Source organism: Hemicordylus capensis, chromosome 1, assembly GCF_027244095.1.
Source record: "Hemicordylus capensis ecotype Gifberg chromosome 1, rHemCap1.1.pri, whole genome shotgun sequence".
In the NCBI taxonomy this organism is placed as follows: Eukaryota; Metazoa; Chordata; class Lepidosauria; order Squamata; family Cordylidae; genus Hemicordylus; species Hemicordylus capensis.
In genome coordinates, this window is record NC_069657.1 from 373890504 (window position 1) to 373909100 (window position 18597).

At 46.0% G+C, this 18597-nt stretch overlaps 1 protein-coding gene across 7 annotated transcripts in view; it reads left to right on the top strand.

Annotated features, from left to right (window-relative positions):
- LOC128345097 (centromere protein J-like) overlaps positions 1-18597 on the top strand; it is a 67903-nt gene that overhangs the window by 24391 nt on the left and 24915 nt on the right. For all 7 annotated transcript variants that reach the window (XR_008316271.1, XM_053296516.1, XM_053296502.1 and 4 more), the window contains 8 exons: positions 6750-6876; positions 13101-13257; positions 14586-14801; positions 15985-16131; positions 16401-16550; positions 17521-17617; positions 18064-18140; positions 18350-18499. Coding sequence is in view for 6 of the 7 variants with exons in the window: in XM_053296516.1 (XP_053152491.1) it covers positions 6750-6876; positions 13101-13257; positions 14586-14801; positions 15985-16131; positions 16401-16550; positions 17521-17617; positions 18064-18140; positions 18350-18499 (1121 nt within the window). In the remaining variant the exon portion in view is untranslated. The remainder of the gene's footprint in view (positions 1-6749; positions 6877-13100; positions 13258-14585; positions 14802-15984; positions 16132-16400; positions 16551-17520; positions 17618-18063; positions 18141-18349; positions 18500-18597) is intronic.

Below are 18597 nucleotides of genomic sequence, written 5' to 3' on the forward strand. Positions count from 1 at the left end.
GGCGGTGGTGCAGCCATTGGCGGGTATAGCTGATGGGAGCATACGCAACCCTGCCACGCAGCCCGCACACACTTGTGGTTTTAGACATTCCTTGCCACACGATTACGCAGACTACCTGAGATGGAAGGCTATGCAGCCGCAACAGCCTATAGAGAGAGCAGCTGCACCTTTAGAAACACAACCCCAGGCTACGCTACCTTTGCAAGAGAAACCTGCTGGAAAACGCAAAAGGAAAAGCACCCCACCCCCGCCAAGGCCATCGTCCAGGGGTTCGTCTCCTGCTTCAACACACCAGGACTTGGAATCAGAATACTCAGATTCTGATCAAGGCAGTCGACAAGTGGAGCCTCCTTCTGAGGTCCCACCATGTCTTTCAAGATCCCCTACAGAGGAACTCAAGGCGTACCATTCCCTGATTAGAGAAATGGCTGAAGCATTGGGTTTGGACCTGCAACTCCCCGAAACAGAGTCTACTGACCCGGTGTACAACATGATGTTCCAATCCAAGTCGTCTCACCCAGTCTCCCTACCAATAATCCCTGCCATCGCAAAGGCAGCTAAGACAGCTTGGGACAGTGTCCAGACAGCAAATCCTACGTCTAAACGTATCGAGAACTTATATAGGGTCCATGAAGGAGAGGAGAAATACCTGATACACCATCCGGACCCAAACTCTATGGTGGTGGATTGTGCATCAACATCAAAGGGCAGCCGCCGCCATACAACGCCAGCAGACAAGGAAGGGAGAAAAATAGATGTTTTAGGGAGAAGAATATATGCCACATCGAGCCTGGCTATCAGGATTGCTAATTATGCAGCCTGTATGGCTCGGTACACCCATCTGATGTGGGACAACTTACTTCATGATTCTACTTCAATGTCTCCAGAGCAGCTGCAAATAAAGCTCCATGAAGTATTTGAGAAAACAACATCTGTGACAAAGCAGCAGCTAAGTACGTTTAAACATTTGGCGGAGACAGAGTCAAGGGCCATGGTGACTGCTGTCACAATGAGGCGTCATGCTTGGCTGCGCGCAACTTCTCTCCAGCTGGATATGAAGGACAGAGTAGAAAATCTGGCCTTTGATGGGAAGGGACTCTTCCATGAAAGCACAGATGCGACCATGGAGACATTAAAAAAGTCAAGGTTTACGGCCAAGACCTTTATGGTACCAACCACGGCAGCTGGCCCTCGTACATTCAGCTACAATAAGCAAAGGTCATATCGATTCCAAGACAAGAGGGATTTCAGAAGACAAAATAGGCCCTATCAGCGGCCTAGGGGTTTTGGAAACAACAACGCCAACAAAAACAAAAATCAAAGCTCTAGGAATAACAAGGAGGGTGCGAAGCAGTCCTTTTGATTGCTGTGCCAGCCCACTGCATTTAATACCAATTGCCAGGACCAATGTCATCGGCCCTGTAGTTGCCAACTCAACCATCAGACTGGCAAGCCATGCTTTAGCATGGCACAACATAACATCAGACCAGTGGGTGTTGAGGATTGTGGAGACGGGTTATGCAATAGAGTTCATCACTCTTCCACCGTTCTCTGGCCTACGTTTCACAAGGTCGACCTCAGTACTCGAGGAGGAGATACAGGTATTGTTGGACAAAGGTGCAATTGTTCCAGTGCAGTGGGCGAGAAGGTTGTCCGGGTTCTACTCCCGCTACTTTCAAATTCCCAAGAGGGATGGCGGAATCCGGGCGATCATGGACTTGAGGGGACTGAACAACTTTGTCTGGGCCCGAAAGTTCAGGATGACAACGTTGCAGGAGATTCTACCCTTCCTAGATCAGGAGGAGTGGGCGGCAACGTTAGATTTGAAGGACGCATATTTCCATGTGGGCATCCAGGAAGACCACAGAAAGTACCTTCGATTTACTGTGGGGGAAGTAGTATATCAGTACACGGTTCTACCTTTCGGATTGTCAGCTGCTCCGAGAGTTTTCACCAAAGTAGTAGCAGTAATAATTGCGCACCTTCGAACTCAGGGCCTGGTGATCTATCCATATCTAGACGATTGGCTCCTGGTGGGCAAAGACAGGAAACTACTGGAGACACAGATACAAGTGATGCTCGAACTTCTCCAGGACTTAGGTCTCAACGTAAATTGGAAAAAGACAAATTTAATTCCCAGGAAGCAGCTGAGCTTCATAGGTGCTGTTCTGGACTTGGAGCAACGTCGAGCATTCCTACCACGCGACAGATACATTCAGATAAAGTCTCTGGTGGAACAATTCCTGGCCAATCCCGTTCAAAGAGCAAGAAAGGTACAGAGACTTTTAGGCTTGATGGCCTCGTGCAACACAACTGTTCGTTACACAAGGCTTCGGTTGAGGCCCCTGCAGCGTTGCTACCTGGACCATTTCCGACCCAATATAGACAGCCAGAACATGCTACTGCACCTTTCCAGGAAGGTACTAGTTTCCCTACAATGGTGGTTAGTCGAGGGAAACCTCTTAGGGGGGGTACCTTTCCGTCCTCTGCTTCCAACAGCGTGGGTCACGACCGATGCTTCGCTGCTGGGGTGGGGAGCGCACTGCGGCCCCGATTGCATTCAGGGACAGTGGACACCTCAACAAGCCCAGAGGCACATCAACTACCTGGAACTGTTGGCTGTGTTTTTGGCTCTAAAGGCCTTCGAACCTCAACTACGAGGCTCTGTTGTGCAGGTCCACCTGGACAACACTACAGCTATAGCCTACCTGAACAAACAAGGGGGGACGGTTTCACCGACGCTTTGCACCTTGTCGAGAAAATTGTGGGAATGGTGCATCATGCATGCCATTTACCCGATGGCGATACACATTCGAGGCATAGACAACCAACTAGCGGATGCTTTGAGTCGAAGCACTCAAACCAGCCAGAGACACGAGTGGGAAATTAGACAGGAGTGTGTCAGACAAGTTTTCGACCGCTGGGGGACACCATCTGTGGATGTGTTTGCCACGGAGGAGAACAGGAAATGCAGGAGATACTGCTCTCGTGCGGGAGTGGGTGTAGGGTCTCTAGGAGACGCTTTTCAGTACAATTGGAGCAAGGGGCTACTTTACCTGTTTCCACCAATGCCACTCCTCAATCGGGTGTTAGCACAGATCTTGAGGGACAGGTCAAACTGCATTCTAATAGCCCCTTGGTGGCCATGTCAGGCTTGGTTTGCTCTGCTGCTCCGCATATGCAGAGGGAACCATTTCCGTCTTCCACCAGTGCCAGATCTTCTCCAGAGATCGGGAGGCATGATACTGCACCCAGAAATCCAGACACTAAGGCTGACAGCATGGAGGATAACCTCTTAAAATCCATCCTGTTAAACAGTAGGCGGAAATCAACGAGACGCAGCTACTTCTGTAAATGGAAAAGATTTGTAATGTTTGCAAGGGCAAATAAGTTTGTTGCACGCCGTGCATCAGTGCGTCAGGTTTTGCTTTATCTGACAAGTCTGAAGGTAAAAGGCCTTGCAAACGTTTCGCTGAAGGTGCATCTGGCGGCACTGTCCTCAAAACTTCCTGGTTGGGATGGGAAAACGGTGTTTACCCATCCTGAATGTAAACGGTTCATGAAAGGACTAAATCTGTATCCTCCGCTACGCAAACCTTTAGAGCAGTGGAGTCTATCGTTGGTTCTATCTGCATTGATGGAGGGACCTTTTGAACCACTACATTGTACTAGCCTTAGATTGTTAACGCTTAAAACTGCTTTTCTGATAGCTATAACCACGGCCAAAAGGGTGGGTGAATTGACGGCTTTGAGAGTGGATAAGCCTTATACCCAATTCTACCCACATAAAGTTGTGATGAGACTAGACCCAAGTTTCCGAACAAAGATAGTTACGGACTTCCATTTAAATCAAGAAATAGTCCTGCCAACTTTTTTTAAGGACCCACATACGGCTCTGGAGAAGGCACTGCACGCGTTAGATGTGCGTAGGTCCTTATTGTTCTATATGAAAGTGACTAGACAGTATAGAAAGACAAATAAACTATTTGTGGCCTATAAAGGAAAGTTTAAGGGGCAGGCAGTGTCTCGGCAGCGTTTAGCACACTGGTTGGTAGAACTCATCCTGCTGACATATAAGCTACAGGGGGTGGCACCGCCCAAAACTATACGGGCGCACTCTACTAGAGCATACTCAACTTCTGCTGCTCACCTTTCAGGCATTAAGATGGACGACATCTGCTTGGCTGCTACGTGGTCATCCCAGCAGCCTTTTATTAAACACTATGCAGTGGACTTGCGCATGGCGCGCCAGGCGGAGTATGGGCGAGCTGTCTTGAAGAGGGTGTTGCCTTAGCGGGCGACCTTCTGCACCCACCACCATGGGGGTCTAGCTTACTACTCACCCATTTACTTATGGGCTCAACGGATCACGATCCAGATAAACAGGTTGCTTACCTGTAACAGGTGATCTGGTAGTGATCCGTTGAGTCCATAAGACCCGCCCAGAACCAACCCCGCTGCAGAAGAGTGGAGTAACATCTGATGACAGGTTGCACGGAAGAGGCGGTCTGCACAGAGAACTAACGGAAAACGCCCAACCGCTCTATATAGATAGCAGGCAGCAGCACGTGCAAGTGGGCGGTTGGGCGTCGCGAGGAGCTACCTAGTCGGCCCGAGAGGTGCCTGCGCAGGCGCAGAACCCATTTACTTATGGACTCAACGGATCACTACCAGATCACCTGTTACAGGTAAGCAACCTGTTTTTCCTGGTTGGAGGCAAGTCCATTCTATTTGCCTGTATGGCAATGGTGGGATAGAGGGAGGTTTAGGGGTGGGAAACTCTATGTGCCCAGGCTTAAGACTCCCTTTACTGCCTCTTGGCAAAACTGCTAACTCCCAAAGTGCACCTTTTAGCACACATGGTTCTTGCAGTCCACAGCAAGGATTTCAACCCAAATTGAATCTTTCCCATCCATATGGCACATGGGGGTGATTGTGGGATCTGCATGAGCTCAGTCTGGCTTCTGATGTGTATGCATGTGTACATTCTGATGTGCATCTGGTGTCCTTGGAAAAAAGTTAGCTTCCCACATTTCTTATTCTGAACTATGGCACTGAAACAAGTGCACAAGCTGATGTGCCTTTTATTGGACCAGATATATATTCACTAATGCTTCTCTTATGAAAGGTTATTTCTTCTTCTCTTACACAGTGTTTCTAAACTTATACGCTGTTTGTAATCACTTGGGTAATAGTAGTGCACAAATATGTGCACAGATGTGTTTGCCCTCATTTCTAGGCATAATTTATGATCTAAGTTCTGGGCAATGCAGCATGGTTTTTCCTGCCATGCAGCTTTTTATTTTATGCCTTGTCATTTTGTCAATTTATTCGATGTCAACAAATGTGTGTAGTGTGAAATAATTTTTCAAGCAATTGGGCATATGCAGTTTAATAGGAACTAGGTTGATTATTAAAAAGCAATAGATGAAAAAAAAAAGAAAAAGATGAAAAGAAATAGAAAATGAAGATGAATATTGCTTCCTTTCAGTCTTCATAACCTCTGGACTAATTATTTGACTAGTCAAAGGTGTTTGTTGATTCATATTGAAGTCTCCTTAAACAGTACATATAGATAGACAACCATTACATAGCAATTCAAATAGGGCTGGCCCTTGGATAAGTAGCACCCTGGACAAGGAGTGCCTTTGGTGCCCCGGGCCCTTCCCATGGTTCACTCAACAAACAGAGAGCCACCAAGTTTGGCTCGGTGCTCCTTTTATGTAGGTGCACTGGGTGATTGCCAGCTTGTCCACCCCTAAAGCCAGCCTTATGTACAAAACAACAGGGGCGTAACGATAGGGGGGGCAGGGGGGGCATGTGCCCCGGGCTCCACCCCGGGGGGTCACATGGGGGGCACCAAAAAGTGGCTCCCCCCGCCCCCCTGGATCACCCGCCGAGTGTGGCGGTGGGCGTGTGGCGGCGATTTGGTGCTGGTGGGCGGCGGCGGGTCGCCCACAGCCCGCCGAGTGCGGCGGTGGCTGGCATGGCGGCGATGCTGTAGCGCGGCCCGAGTGGTGGCGGCAGATCACCCACCGAGGATGGAGTGCAGGCTGCAGAGCGACGCCGAGCCTGCCTTCTGGCCTGGCGTCGCTTCCCAACTGCGCAGGCGTGCCTGCGCAGTTCATTCTGTGAACTGCGCAGGCGTGCCTGCGCAGTTGGGAAGGCCTGGCGTCGCTTCTGCGCAGGCGCACCTACGCAGCTGGGAAGTGACACTGGGCCAGGAGGCAGGCTCGGCGTCGCTCTGCGGCCTGCACTCCGTCCTCGGCGGGCGATCCGCCGCTGCCGCTCGGGCCGCGCTACAGCATCGCTGCCACGCCAGCCACCAGCCGCCGCCCCTGCCACACTCGGGCGACCCACCCGCCGCCACCGAATCGCCGCCACCGCCGGTGATCTGCAGCCTGGGGGGCGCCGCCGCGCCCTCACAGGTATGTGGGGGGTGGGGGGTGCCATTTCAGGGAGCTTGCCCTGGGCGCCGTTTCCCCCCAATACGCCACTGCAAAACAAACACAGAAAAGAAGAATGTTTCATCTTCCCTTTCATTCCTGTTCTCTTTGGTTACAAGAGGTGCAAGGGCAGGGAGTATGTGGTGTGCTGGTGGTTAGTTCTGCAGGGAAAAAAAAGCATGGAATAAACCCTGTAATCGAATGAAACCTCCACTATCTAATTCTACTACTGCCCCCCCCCCGCCACAACAACGGCTGTGAGTGATTGTGCATCACAATGTATTAATATAAATGTCATTCTAGAGCAAGTTCAAGAAAGGTCTACTGACAAGTTAGAGGAAAGGGAAAGGGAGGCTCAGCTGCATCACAGGGAAACCTCTCTGCTAGCTCAGATGAAAAAAGAACAAACAAAAGCCATGGATTTTCTCAGGTAAGGAAATAATACTTGTATTAGCAACAACAATTATTTGTGAGAAGAAGTTTCAGAGGCAAGGACTGGGATGGGATAAAGTGGCCCTCAGACACTGAGGACAGAAGAACAGCCCTGCTGGATCAGGCCCAAGGCTAGGATGTAGTCTAGGATCCCATTTTACACTGTGGCCCACCAGATGCCTCTGAGAAGCCCACAGGCGAGAGGTGAGGGTATACCCTCTCTCCTGTTAAGGATTTCCAGGTCCAGATGGTGAAAAAAGTCGATATCCATCATCGAAAAAGAGGATGCTTTTCACCAAAAAAAGTCTCCAAAATGTATCTAGTTTGCATAGAATTTGCATATGTTTATTTGTATTATATATGCATATTTTGATAAACATTTGATAATTTGAGAATAAATACAGCTCATTACTGTGAAACTGAGCAGGTGAGCTGTATGTCTCCTCAGTCTGCTGACTAGGTGCAGAGTTCTCAAGGCCCCTGCTTCTTAACTGTAAATTCAACTCCTGGTTTGGTTTGCCAAACACACAGCCCTCTTCCTTTTCCCTCATGGGTCACCCAGCCTGTTCTCCCCAGCCAGACCAGCAACTTCACCTCTTGGCTGGAGGCAGGGCAGCTACCTTGCTGCTGAGCCAGCCTCTTTGCATGCTGATGCAGTGGTGCATTCACGGTCTCCCACTCGCTTGCTGTTCTCTTTGACCTCAAACATATGCGGCTTTTCAACAGGTTTCACAGTGGTTTTCAAAGAAAAACAAATAATAAGATGCTCGCCTGTCCCCAAAAGGCTTACAATCTAAAAAGAAACACAAGGTAACACTAGCATCAGCCACTGAAGGGGGATTCCTGAGCTGAGGTTGGATAGGGCCAGTTGCTCTCCCCATGATAAACAGAAGAGATTCATTACTTTAAAAGGTGCCTTTTTACTCACCAGGGATAACTGCTAATTCAGTAAGGTTAGTTAGCTAACTGCTAACTTCTCATTGCCCCTGCCCGCCCCCCCCCCACTGCCCCCACACAAAGGAAGCAAGATGCACTTGCCAGGCCCACCTACCTGTGCTCCTGCATCACATGACTGCAACCTGCCACTGAAGCAGATCCTCCACTCTGGCTTCCCCATTGGATGGATGGTCAGTAGGAAGGGGAAATAGACAGAGGACGAGAAGCTGCTCATAACAGCAAAGTGTTCTGAGCAAACAAAGTATTCCAGCTGCTCCCCAGAACTCCAGACAGTACAACACATGCAAAAAATGTTGTTTGGTTCACAAAATAGTCACATGTCCCCTATAAAAGTCCCTGGTTGGCAAAACTGCTCCAGCTGAGGCTCCCCTCCAATTGGTATTCGGAGGCATCATCTATCTATCTATCCATCATATTTATATACTGCCTGATATACATCTCTAGGCGGTCTACAAATTACAATATAATTATTGTAATCCAGATAATTGGATTATTACATTCTCCTGAATGCATCACTGAGAGACCTTAAAGGCCAAGCTGAAGACAGATCATCCTGGAGGGAATCTATCTATGTGGTCGCTAAGAGTCGACACCGACTTGACAGCACTTAATCAATCAATCAATCAATCAAAATCCAAATTACAATATAAAACTAAAAACTAAAACACTTTCACAGAATAAAAGCAATTAAACACAATTCACAGAGTGTAACAATTAAAATGATTTCACAGGATAAAAACAATTAAACAGTTTAAAATTAATTTTAATTAAAAGCCTGAAAAAGCAGATGTATCTTAAGGGTCTTTTAAAAAGCAAGCAGAGTTAGAGAAGCTCTTATCTCATCTTGCCTCTGAGGCTGGAGGTGGCCTATAGCCTTCAAACTAGCAGCCATTGATAGACCTGTCCTCTATGAATTTGTCTAAGCCCCTCTTAAATCCATCCAGGCTGTTGGCTGTCACTACATCTTGTGGCAGAGAATTCCATGGTTTAATTATGCGTTCTGTGAAAAAGTACTTCCTTTTGTCGGTTCTGAATTTCTAGGCAGTGAGTTTCATGGGATGACCCCTGGTTCCAGTGTTATACGAGAGGGAGAAAAATTTCTTTCTATAAACTTTTTCCACACCATGCATGCTTTTATAGACCTCTATCATGTCTCCCCTCAGTCATCTTTTTTCTAAACTAAAAAGCCCCAGGTGTTGTAGCCTTACCTTGTAAGGAAGGTTCTCTAGTTCTTTGTTTGTTTGTTGCAGGCAGGGGCGTATCTAGGGGTAGGGCAGGCAGGGCACGTGCCCCAGGCGCCACTTGAAGGGGGGCACCATTTTGTAAAACTAATTTTTTTTAAAAAATGGCTGCCAAAAACAAAATGGCCACCATGCATGCTCAAATGGCCTCTGTGAGGCTCTAGGTCATGCCAGGCTTTGCAGAGGCCATTTGAGCATGCACGGTGGCCATTTTGTTTTCAGTGGCCTTTAAAAAAAAAGATTATTTTTAAAAACGGCCACTGCACATGCTCAAATGGTCCCTGCGAGGCCAGCGGGGTGAGGGGGAATCTTTGCAACCCCCCCAGGCTTTAGGAAGCCCCCCAAAGGGGCTACGAGTAAAAATAATAATAATAAAAATATAAGACACTGTACACATATTCAGATTGGCACTATGTACAGAGAATCAGGGCTTGTGAATACTGAGCTGACGCTTAAGAGCTAGGATTGTATTCATTTGCTCTTACTTTGCTTCTTGTAATAAGTGAGTTAAATGTGATGTCTTGCTAATATGGCTATTAATGGTGAGTTTGTCTTTGAATCAGTGTGAAACCCTTAATATTAAGGCCCACTGGGAGTTTCTTGCTCTCTTTCTCTCATTTTAACTGTCTTTCTGAAATACTAGAATATATTCCAAGCAGTGACACAGTTTACTCTGCATATCCTTTAATTATTTACAGAGTATCTGGGAAAAGTCAAATTCTCCATTGATTTTTAAAACTTACGTAATGGTGATGCTACAATGCATAGTAGAGAATTAGACAGGCACTTCTGTTTAGTTTTCCAAGTACATCTCCACATAGTATTTGGGTATTTCATGAGCCCCAGCATACTGAAATTTGTAGTTTTCCAGCATTTTTTGGTCTGGCTAAGTCCACTGCTAAATAGTTTTTGAAATATTAAAAGATTAACGAGCCTGACTTGTATTTTTCAGCTGATATTATGGTAAAGTTATCTGAAAGATGGGTGTCAGATGTTTGGACAGGGGGTGCAATTTCAGTGTTTGCCCTAGGCGCTATTTTCCCTAGATACGCCTCTGGGTGCAGGGCCCCTTGGTTGCCCTCTTCGGCACCTTCTCCAGTTCTACAATGTTCTTCTTTAGATATGGTGACCCAAACCACACACAGTATTCAAAATCTGGCTGCACCATAGTTTTGTATAAGGGCATTATAATATTAGTATTTTAATTCTCAATTCCCTACCTAATGATTCTAAGCATGGAATTGGCCTTTTTCACAGCTGCCACACATTGAGTCAACACTTTCAATGAGCTGTCTGCTGCAACCCCAAGATCCTTCTCGTCGTCAGTCACCGACAGCTCAGACCCTATCAGTGTATATATGAAGTTGGGGGTTTTTTTGCCCCAATGTGCATCACTTTATACTTGCTTACATTGAACTGCATTTGCCATTTTTGTCACCCACTCACCCAGTTGGGAGAGATCCTTTTGAATCTTGCAATTTGTTTTGGATTTCACTACCCTAAATAGTTTAGTGTCATCTGCAAATCTGGCCACTTTGCTGCTTACCCCAACTTCTAGATCATTTATGAATAAGTTAAAGAGCCTTGGTCCCAGTATAGATCCCTGGGGGCCCCCCACTTCTTACTTCCCTCTATTGTGAAAACTATCCATTTATTTCTACCCTCTGTTTCCTGTCCTTCAACCAGTTACCAATCCACACATGAACCTGTCCCCTTATCCCATGACTGCTAAGTTCACTCAAGAACATTTGGTGAGGAACCTTGTCAAAAGCTTTTTGGAAGTCCAAAAAGACACTTTACTGGCTGCTGAGTTCTTCCTCATCACCAGCTCCAAAGAGTCTTTGGGTCAGTTCAGATGTCATTCTGCCCAGCTGATCCACTCCACATGATAAAGGCATGAGCATGATGTGTAAATGCATTCTGCCTTCCCTCACTCCATGCACTGTTCCTTAATCGTATGGATATGGATCATCCAAACAGTCTTTATAAGCTGTCCATATATTATAGTATTTGGACCAAAAAGCATTTGGACCAAGAGCGGTTCAGGAGAACTACCCCTCTTGCAGTTAAAGAATGACACACTGGGAGAGGAGATGTGTGTGCTCATGGTGCATGAATGTCTTTCTCACGTGGATTGGGTTGATTAGGCAAAGTATCATATGAACTGACACAAAGTCTGTTTAAATTATTGCTGGCTGCAGAGCTATACTTTCCATCTAGGTCACCTCTGAGCTTCCTCCTGGCTAGCTCAAGGGAGAGGGAAATGCTGACGCTTGTGAGTTTTCCTCTTTTGTTTCTTTGCTTGCTTTCTCTTTCTTGAATGTGGGAGAGAGCTGTAGATGCACCTGGAGTACTGGGGGATTAGTTAGAAGCCCCACCACCCAGTTCTGTTGCTGCAGTTGTTGTTCCCCTTGCTGTGCCTGCTCTTCTCAGACCTGCTGCGTGGTCAGTTGCCATGGGCACGGTTAGAAGGAACAACCGCCTCATTGTGTTCCCTCTGCCCTCTTCCTTGATGAATCTGAGTCCCTTTTAATGTGTCCTGGCTGGGAGTCTGCACAGCTGCATTTCATGATGGTGTCTGCTCACATCATTTTATTTCAAGCATTTGTATTTAGATTTCTGAAGCTATACACTCAATGCTCCCAAGCCTTTGGATGCATAAATGCAATAGACACATACTTGTTCAAACAATGAAGATGTTCCAACTCCTGCACATCAGAAATCCTACACAACTGGTGACTCACCAAGCCAAAGATAACCCCAACCTTATACTGTGGCCTAGCAGATAATGGCGAACACATTGCTTTTGGAGTCCTAGGCAGGACACCTAACGTTTTTATTGCGTCTCTGGTAGGTTACCATATATGGTTGCTGAGTTGAGTTTGGTGGATAAGAAGAAATGCATATGTGACCTAGAGAGAAATGCATTGAATCATTTCCTGAAAGTCAGCAAATAAAGGCTGATGGATTCATGTGGGCTGAGGATTCCAAGTAAGGGGGAAGAGGAAGTATCAGAGGGCTATCAAGGTCACTCTCTCACTCTCTCTCGCTCTCTGAAGTACTGTGGAGTCCAATTCTCCCCATCAAACTTCCCAGACTGAGAGGGTGAAAAAATACTCACTTTGGGAAGCCCAACTAGCTCCAGTTGCTCATGCTGCCCAGAGAGAGATAGTGAGATGAGTCTCATGATCAGTGAGACCTGCCTTCAGAGAGTTTGCAGGGAGAGCGGGGTTAGCCCGCTCTCCCCACAGACAATCCCCAGACAGCCCAGGGCGGCCAGATCACGGAGCCAGTGGGGGCTGTGGGGATCGGGGGCCGCATGGCCCCCAGAAGTTCCAGGATGCCCCACGCAAGGGCACAGGGCATCCTGGAGAGACTCCCAGGGTCCAGAGGCTTGTTTCAGCTTCCCGCTGGGGTTCTCTTCGTGTGTTGCTGCGGTGCGGAGCCATGCCACGGCAATACACAATCAAAAAGACGGGGTTAGCGGAGTGCTCACTCCACTAACCTCGGCTAAGGGGAGGGGGAGTTAGGAGAGTTTGCAGCCAGGAGCCATGCAGCTCCCGTGGCAGCAGACGATCAGCAAAAAGCGGGCTAGGCTCCCTTAGCCCACTTTTTGCTGCTTGTGAGAATCTCCTCAGTAAGTGATTATAGGAAGGAGCTGCAGCTTCCTCCTTTCACTTAATCATTCACCTGAGCTCTCTCTCTGGACAGTGCACAGGAAGTCCAATCCTTTCTGGCTGGTGAGGGATTGGAGGTAGTAGCCTCCTTGCAACCACACCCACTTGTCCACAAACGTAATTCAGTCAAATAGCAATTCAAATGTGGAAGGAGGTAGATCACAAATGACGGAAGCAGAAAATAAACAAGTGCCAAGCCAAACATCCAAGAGCTCACAAGTCTGCATACAACTAACTTTCTTTATATGTAATTTGACCCTCAGTCTCAAGGTGTGTGACAATAAGCGCTTGACCTTCCTTACATGTGGTACCCTAGCTCTTTTACCATTACATTTTTTCCCCAACAGAAGACAAATAACCCAATTTGAGGCCATGAGGCCTCCAAAAGCACATCACCCTGAAGAGTGCAAGAGTGAGGAAGCTCTGAAACTACTGAAAGAAAAGGCTGAACTTGAGAACCACACAACAGTAGTTAGAGGAAAGGGAGAATCTGGAGACATACAAGTAAGTGGCATTCTATGCAGTGACCCTGATGAGCTTCTTAATTTAATCTTTCACACAAGTGGGTAGAACTGGCAGCCAAACAAGGGCCATTTATAAGGACTCCTAGACTGCTCACTACAGCGACCTTGCTAGAGCTAAGCAGGTCTAGGTCTGGTCACTGCCTGGATGGGTCACTGCATGGGAACCCCATGTATGTCATCTTGTGTTCCATGATAGAAGAAAACCAGGATATAAGTAAGTTCCATTAAAAGCAATAGTTGTTACTGCCAGGCATATGTGATTGGAATTGACATTCAGAGTTTGGAATTGGTGGATGATAATGATTGCGGATCAGTTTGTCTGGTTGTTAATTATATGGCCATAGTGTATGTTTTGTAGTATTATCTATCCTGTACTGGCAACAAGATGTATGTGTATGATGTTATTCCTGCATTATGCAACTGTGTAACTCTGTACAGTTATATTATTATAATGCCAACATGCGTGTGCCAGTAAGCCCCACCCACATGTTAACATCCCCACCCCCCCGATGAATACATTACCTATCTACAAGAGTATGAGGAAGATAACTGAAGATTAGTCCACATGTTATGTCCAGGGAAATTTGTCTTTTCTTGGCCCATTCCTTTCTGTTAGCACTACCCTGGACCTGATTCTTTCAATAATTATGTCCTAGGTCCTTGAGCTTGTAAATCCTGATGACAGCCCAGTTAGCCCAGTTGAACACAGGGGCTGACATACTGACTAACTTGTACGTGCAAAGGGGGAAGGGTGATTTTTGCCAATTTCACCTTCCCCCTGTGCCCCTTGAAAATATGCCTCTTGAGGGTTAGGGAATCTTCAGGGACATACTTCTGGACAGTATCTAGGGCAGCAGAGGGGATCAGCAACAGTTACCCTTCCCCACTTGTGCGTGAGAAATATTCTTACACATACAACATTATGTGAGCCGGAGTGTGCGCTCTCTTGCTCTCTCTCTCCACCCCACCCGCTGATACATACTCATTCAGGGGTTTATCTTCAGAAGGCAGTTGATAGCGTGGAGCAGAAATGTTTCATCTGTTCCTCTTCCTCAGGCAGTCACAGTTTTCCTGGAAACTCTTCTTGTGAGTCCTGGTCACATTCCTTCGAAGGCCCAGCTTTAGCTGAGATGGCTTAGTTGAGATGGCTTAGTTGAGTATAGGCTAGAGGCAAAGTAGCTTCATAATATTAGAATCCATGGGGAAATGCAAGGAGCCTATTGGAAGTGAAGTGAGGGCCTGGTTTATACAGAAATATCAGATTTCTTAACTGTGTTTTCCCTTGAAAATATCTATTTCTGATGACAGGCATTAAAGCAGCAAATAGCTGGGCTACAGGAGGCATTTAAGAGAAATGAGTCCCACTGGCATGCTGCCCATGGCGAATTAAAAAGTCAGGTTGAAGCACTGACCAAGCAAAACCTGGAGCTTCAAGATGAGCTCAGAGTTTCTGAGCATCAGAGGATGGAAGCAGAAAGAAAATATGGAGCTATGGATTTAATCAGCAGAAAAGCAGAGACACCGGTAATATAAGCAGGCCTGTTTGTGTCCAGCTTCTTGGCTGCCCTCCCTCATGTCTGTTTTTGAGGAAGGACTGCAGCATATGTTTGATGGTGCCACCTTCCTTTTCAAAATCCACTTATGGGTAAAGATTGCAGCCCTGCCTGTTTCCTAGTGCAGGCTTCAGAATTCTCCCAAAATAAGTGGGGAAAGGCTAATCCTCTTATCCCCATGCCTCTCCTACCATCTGCTGGCTGGGTGGAAGTGAAGCCTGCTTCGAGATGCTATATGCTGGAGCCCTTCCTCACTAGTACAGCCATTCCTCGCCAACAGTGGTTTTCCCAGTTGTAGTTTTGAGTATCTGCGACTGGGAAATTGTGACCAGTCTCACCAACCATGACCTGAGTATCCATGGTTTGGCAAGATTTTTTAGTGATGGGGGTGGGGTTTTTCTCTCTCCACATTTTGTCGGGTTTCAGAGATTCATTCCACTCATTCCTCTTGCTGACCCTGCCAACTCCTCATGATATAAAGTTATTTTGAGTGTTTTTCGGGGAGGGTGTGTGTGTGTGTTCAAAAATGCTTTCGAGCAATTTTGAGGGGTTCAAATTTTTCCAGAGGTTCAATTTGCTCACTCCTCTTGCTTATTCTCAATGGTTTTAAGGGATTCCGGGTGACTTTTAGCAAAAAAATTTGGTATTTTTCCTTTGATTTTTCTGTCTTTTTGCTACCACAGTTCCCCTAATCCCCTGATTCTCATTCATTTCAATTGCTCGCCAACCATGAATTTGCCAACGGCAAGGTTTTGCCAGAATGGAACCCTTGCGGTTGGTGAGGGATGACTGTACATCCATTTGGCCAGGAACCTAAGTGGACAAACAATGTTGAGGAATCCTACCTCTTTTTCTTCCAGTAAAAAAATTGGGTGGTGACATAAACATTCAGAGCAGGGTGGGAGGAGGGGGCATATGCCTCCTCCTGGATTGAGCCAGTCCCATTGAATTCAATGGGGCTTATTCCAGGTAAGAGGGTATAAGATTGTAGTCTTTGCCCCCACCCCACTCCATGACAGAAAAAGCCCTGTAGAGATGCCCATGCACATGCATCCTTCATTTTGTTTACTTTTTATTTAGACATGCAGAGAGTAGCTGCTGGCTCTGTTGTATGTTAAACCGTAATTGCTGATAGATCATTGTTTCTTCATCAGGTAGCAGCAGCTATTCTGAGAGAGACATCTTCTCAAGAGACACAGGAAGAGAGATCATCACGAGCTAGTCACAGGAGCCACAGCAATGAACATATAGGAAGGAAAATCCCACTAGGTGAATTGGTCCCTAGAGATGGGAATACACAGGTAACATATTAGACCTTGATGCGCCCCCCCCCCAAAAAAAAACCCCAAACCCCACCCCCACACAGTGCTTCTAGCATAAGCATAAACCAGTGTGGTGTAATGGACAGAGTGATGGCTAGGACTTGGGAGATTCAGTTCCATCCCAATGTGAAACTGAAAGACTATTTACATTGAAACACAATATAGGATTCCAGTATTTTTTCCTGGTACCATTCCTCTAAGATGACAGGAAAAGTCAAAATCTTACAAAAACTGTTCATGTCTTCTAGGTAACAAGAAGTACACTGCAAAGGTCTAAGTCACTGAAATCTGCATCAGCAGAACACAGAGTGAAGATCCCATCTAAAACTCTTCAGCACAGAAGTGCCACACCTACAGGTTGGAGGACACCCCATCAAACACCATTTGAACTACAGAAAGTAATGCAGATTGATTCTCTGAACAGCCTTGCTTCTCTAATATTTCTGTTAATCTGTCTTTCCAAGGTGCCTTTGGCAATATATGTCCTGCACCAGCTTGCAGAAGTTTACAGAAACTGAAGGAAGAATAGGAAGGGTAGAAAGAGGGAGGCGGCTACCCAACATGCCTGAACAGAACACAAAGAGTGCCTGAGATACTAAAGCAAAAGCCAGTAATATAAAGGGACTTCCTCTGTAATGTCTAAGAGGGAAGACAAATTAGGGATTTGCACAACCTCAAGATGCAGATTCAGTTTGTGTGTATCTTCCCTGCAAGCCTGAAAATCCACAGTAGAAGTTCAGAAAGCAAAAGTGTGAGTAATTCACACATTCATTTAATAGCATCCCAGATAATCCAAAATTTCTCTAAGGCTGAGCATGTTTCACCCCCTTCCCTCCATCATAGTGCAATCAGGACTGGGCAGCCTATAGAGGTTGCTCACAACCTTTCACCTACACTTTCATGAAAGGCTGGCTGCCTTTGACATTTGTTTCATGACATAAATTTTAAATAGACTTCTTGTGAGTTGACAGTTGTAGTAGAGCTGTCAAGCACCTTAAAGGTTTTTGTTGTATATAATTAGCTGTCTGTTTCCAATCTCCCAAAAAGTGTCTGGGAAGACAGAGGAAGGCACTCTGGAGATTATTGCCTCTTTTCTCCTTAAAGCTATTCCATGGAAAGGGACTTTTGCAGGGTCTACCATGTGGGACCAAGTCCTAGAAATGTGAAATGTCTGTATATGTCTACATAACACCACACAATACCCGTATCTCAAGTAAGAGCAATGAGTTTTACAGTTGGTTCAGCATTATCTTTTTAATAATGCTGTGCAAAGCCCTTTTGTCTAACCATTCATACACCCAGGCTTTCCAGGTGATGAAGTGTGTAGGAATAGTGTGCCTCCATTTAAACGGCTTCCCTTCATTGTAGGCTTTACAGTTTTCTCCTAACAAGCAACAAAATTATGGAAGAAAATCACCAGCTTCTCATCTGTTTAAGGACTCCAGTTCATCTTCGTATGTAAAAGGTAAAATATATAAGGGATAGTAAAGGTGAAATGCCGTCGAGTTGGTGTTGACTCCTGGTGACTGCAGAGCCCTGTGGTTGTCTTTGGTAGAATACAGGAGGGGTTTACCATTGCCTCTTCCCATGCAGTATGCCTTTCAGCATCTTCCTGTATCGGTGATGCCCGATAGAGGTGTTTCCCATAGTCTGGGAAACATAACAGTGGGGATTCGAACCGGCAACCTCTGGCTTTCTAGTCAAGTCATTTCCTGCTGCGCCATTAGGTGGTTTAGACAACTACTAACTGGAGAATGCATTTCACCTTTCCTGTTGCTCAAGCACAACACTTTTTCTGTTGACTGATGAAAACTGCAATGTTGGACTTCAGCAACAGACCTTGAATAATCTGTGCTTCAGTATGCGGTCACTGACAGTTTTTAATATATACACATATTTTTATCTTTGTAGGTAGTTCAGAAGATGCAGTGTTTTTAAGCAGCCAAAACATTTTAAGCTCCTCATCCTTGAGTAATGAGGAAATACAGGTATGTTCACGCATAATATAAATGACATCTCTTATAGAGAAAGCACATCTAAAATCCTAGCCCTAAATGAAACCATGGAAAAAAGAAGAGGATGCTTACTTTGTGTAATGTGGCATATGTGGCTTTATATTTAATATGGCTTTATATTTAATAGGCTCTTCTAAATATATGGCTATGAGATTTTAAATTGCTATTTAATATTTCCACAGGGGAAAGAGAATTGTAACTTTAAAGAGAGATCTGTGGAGTCTTCTGAACAGGTGGCCTCTGCTACCATTTCCAAGAGAAATAGCATAACTTCAAGTGGCAGAAAAACACCTGCAGAAAATCTTCCCGCTTTTGTGGATGCTGTGGCAAAGGTGTGTTCTCCTCCCATCTTCTGTCTACTATCTGTGTTCCTGTATCCATAGTATTTCTGCTGTCCAGTCATGCAACAATGTGCTAAGATAAACTGCAT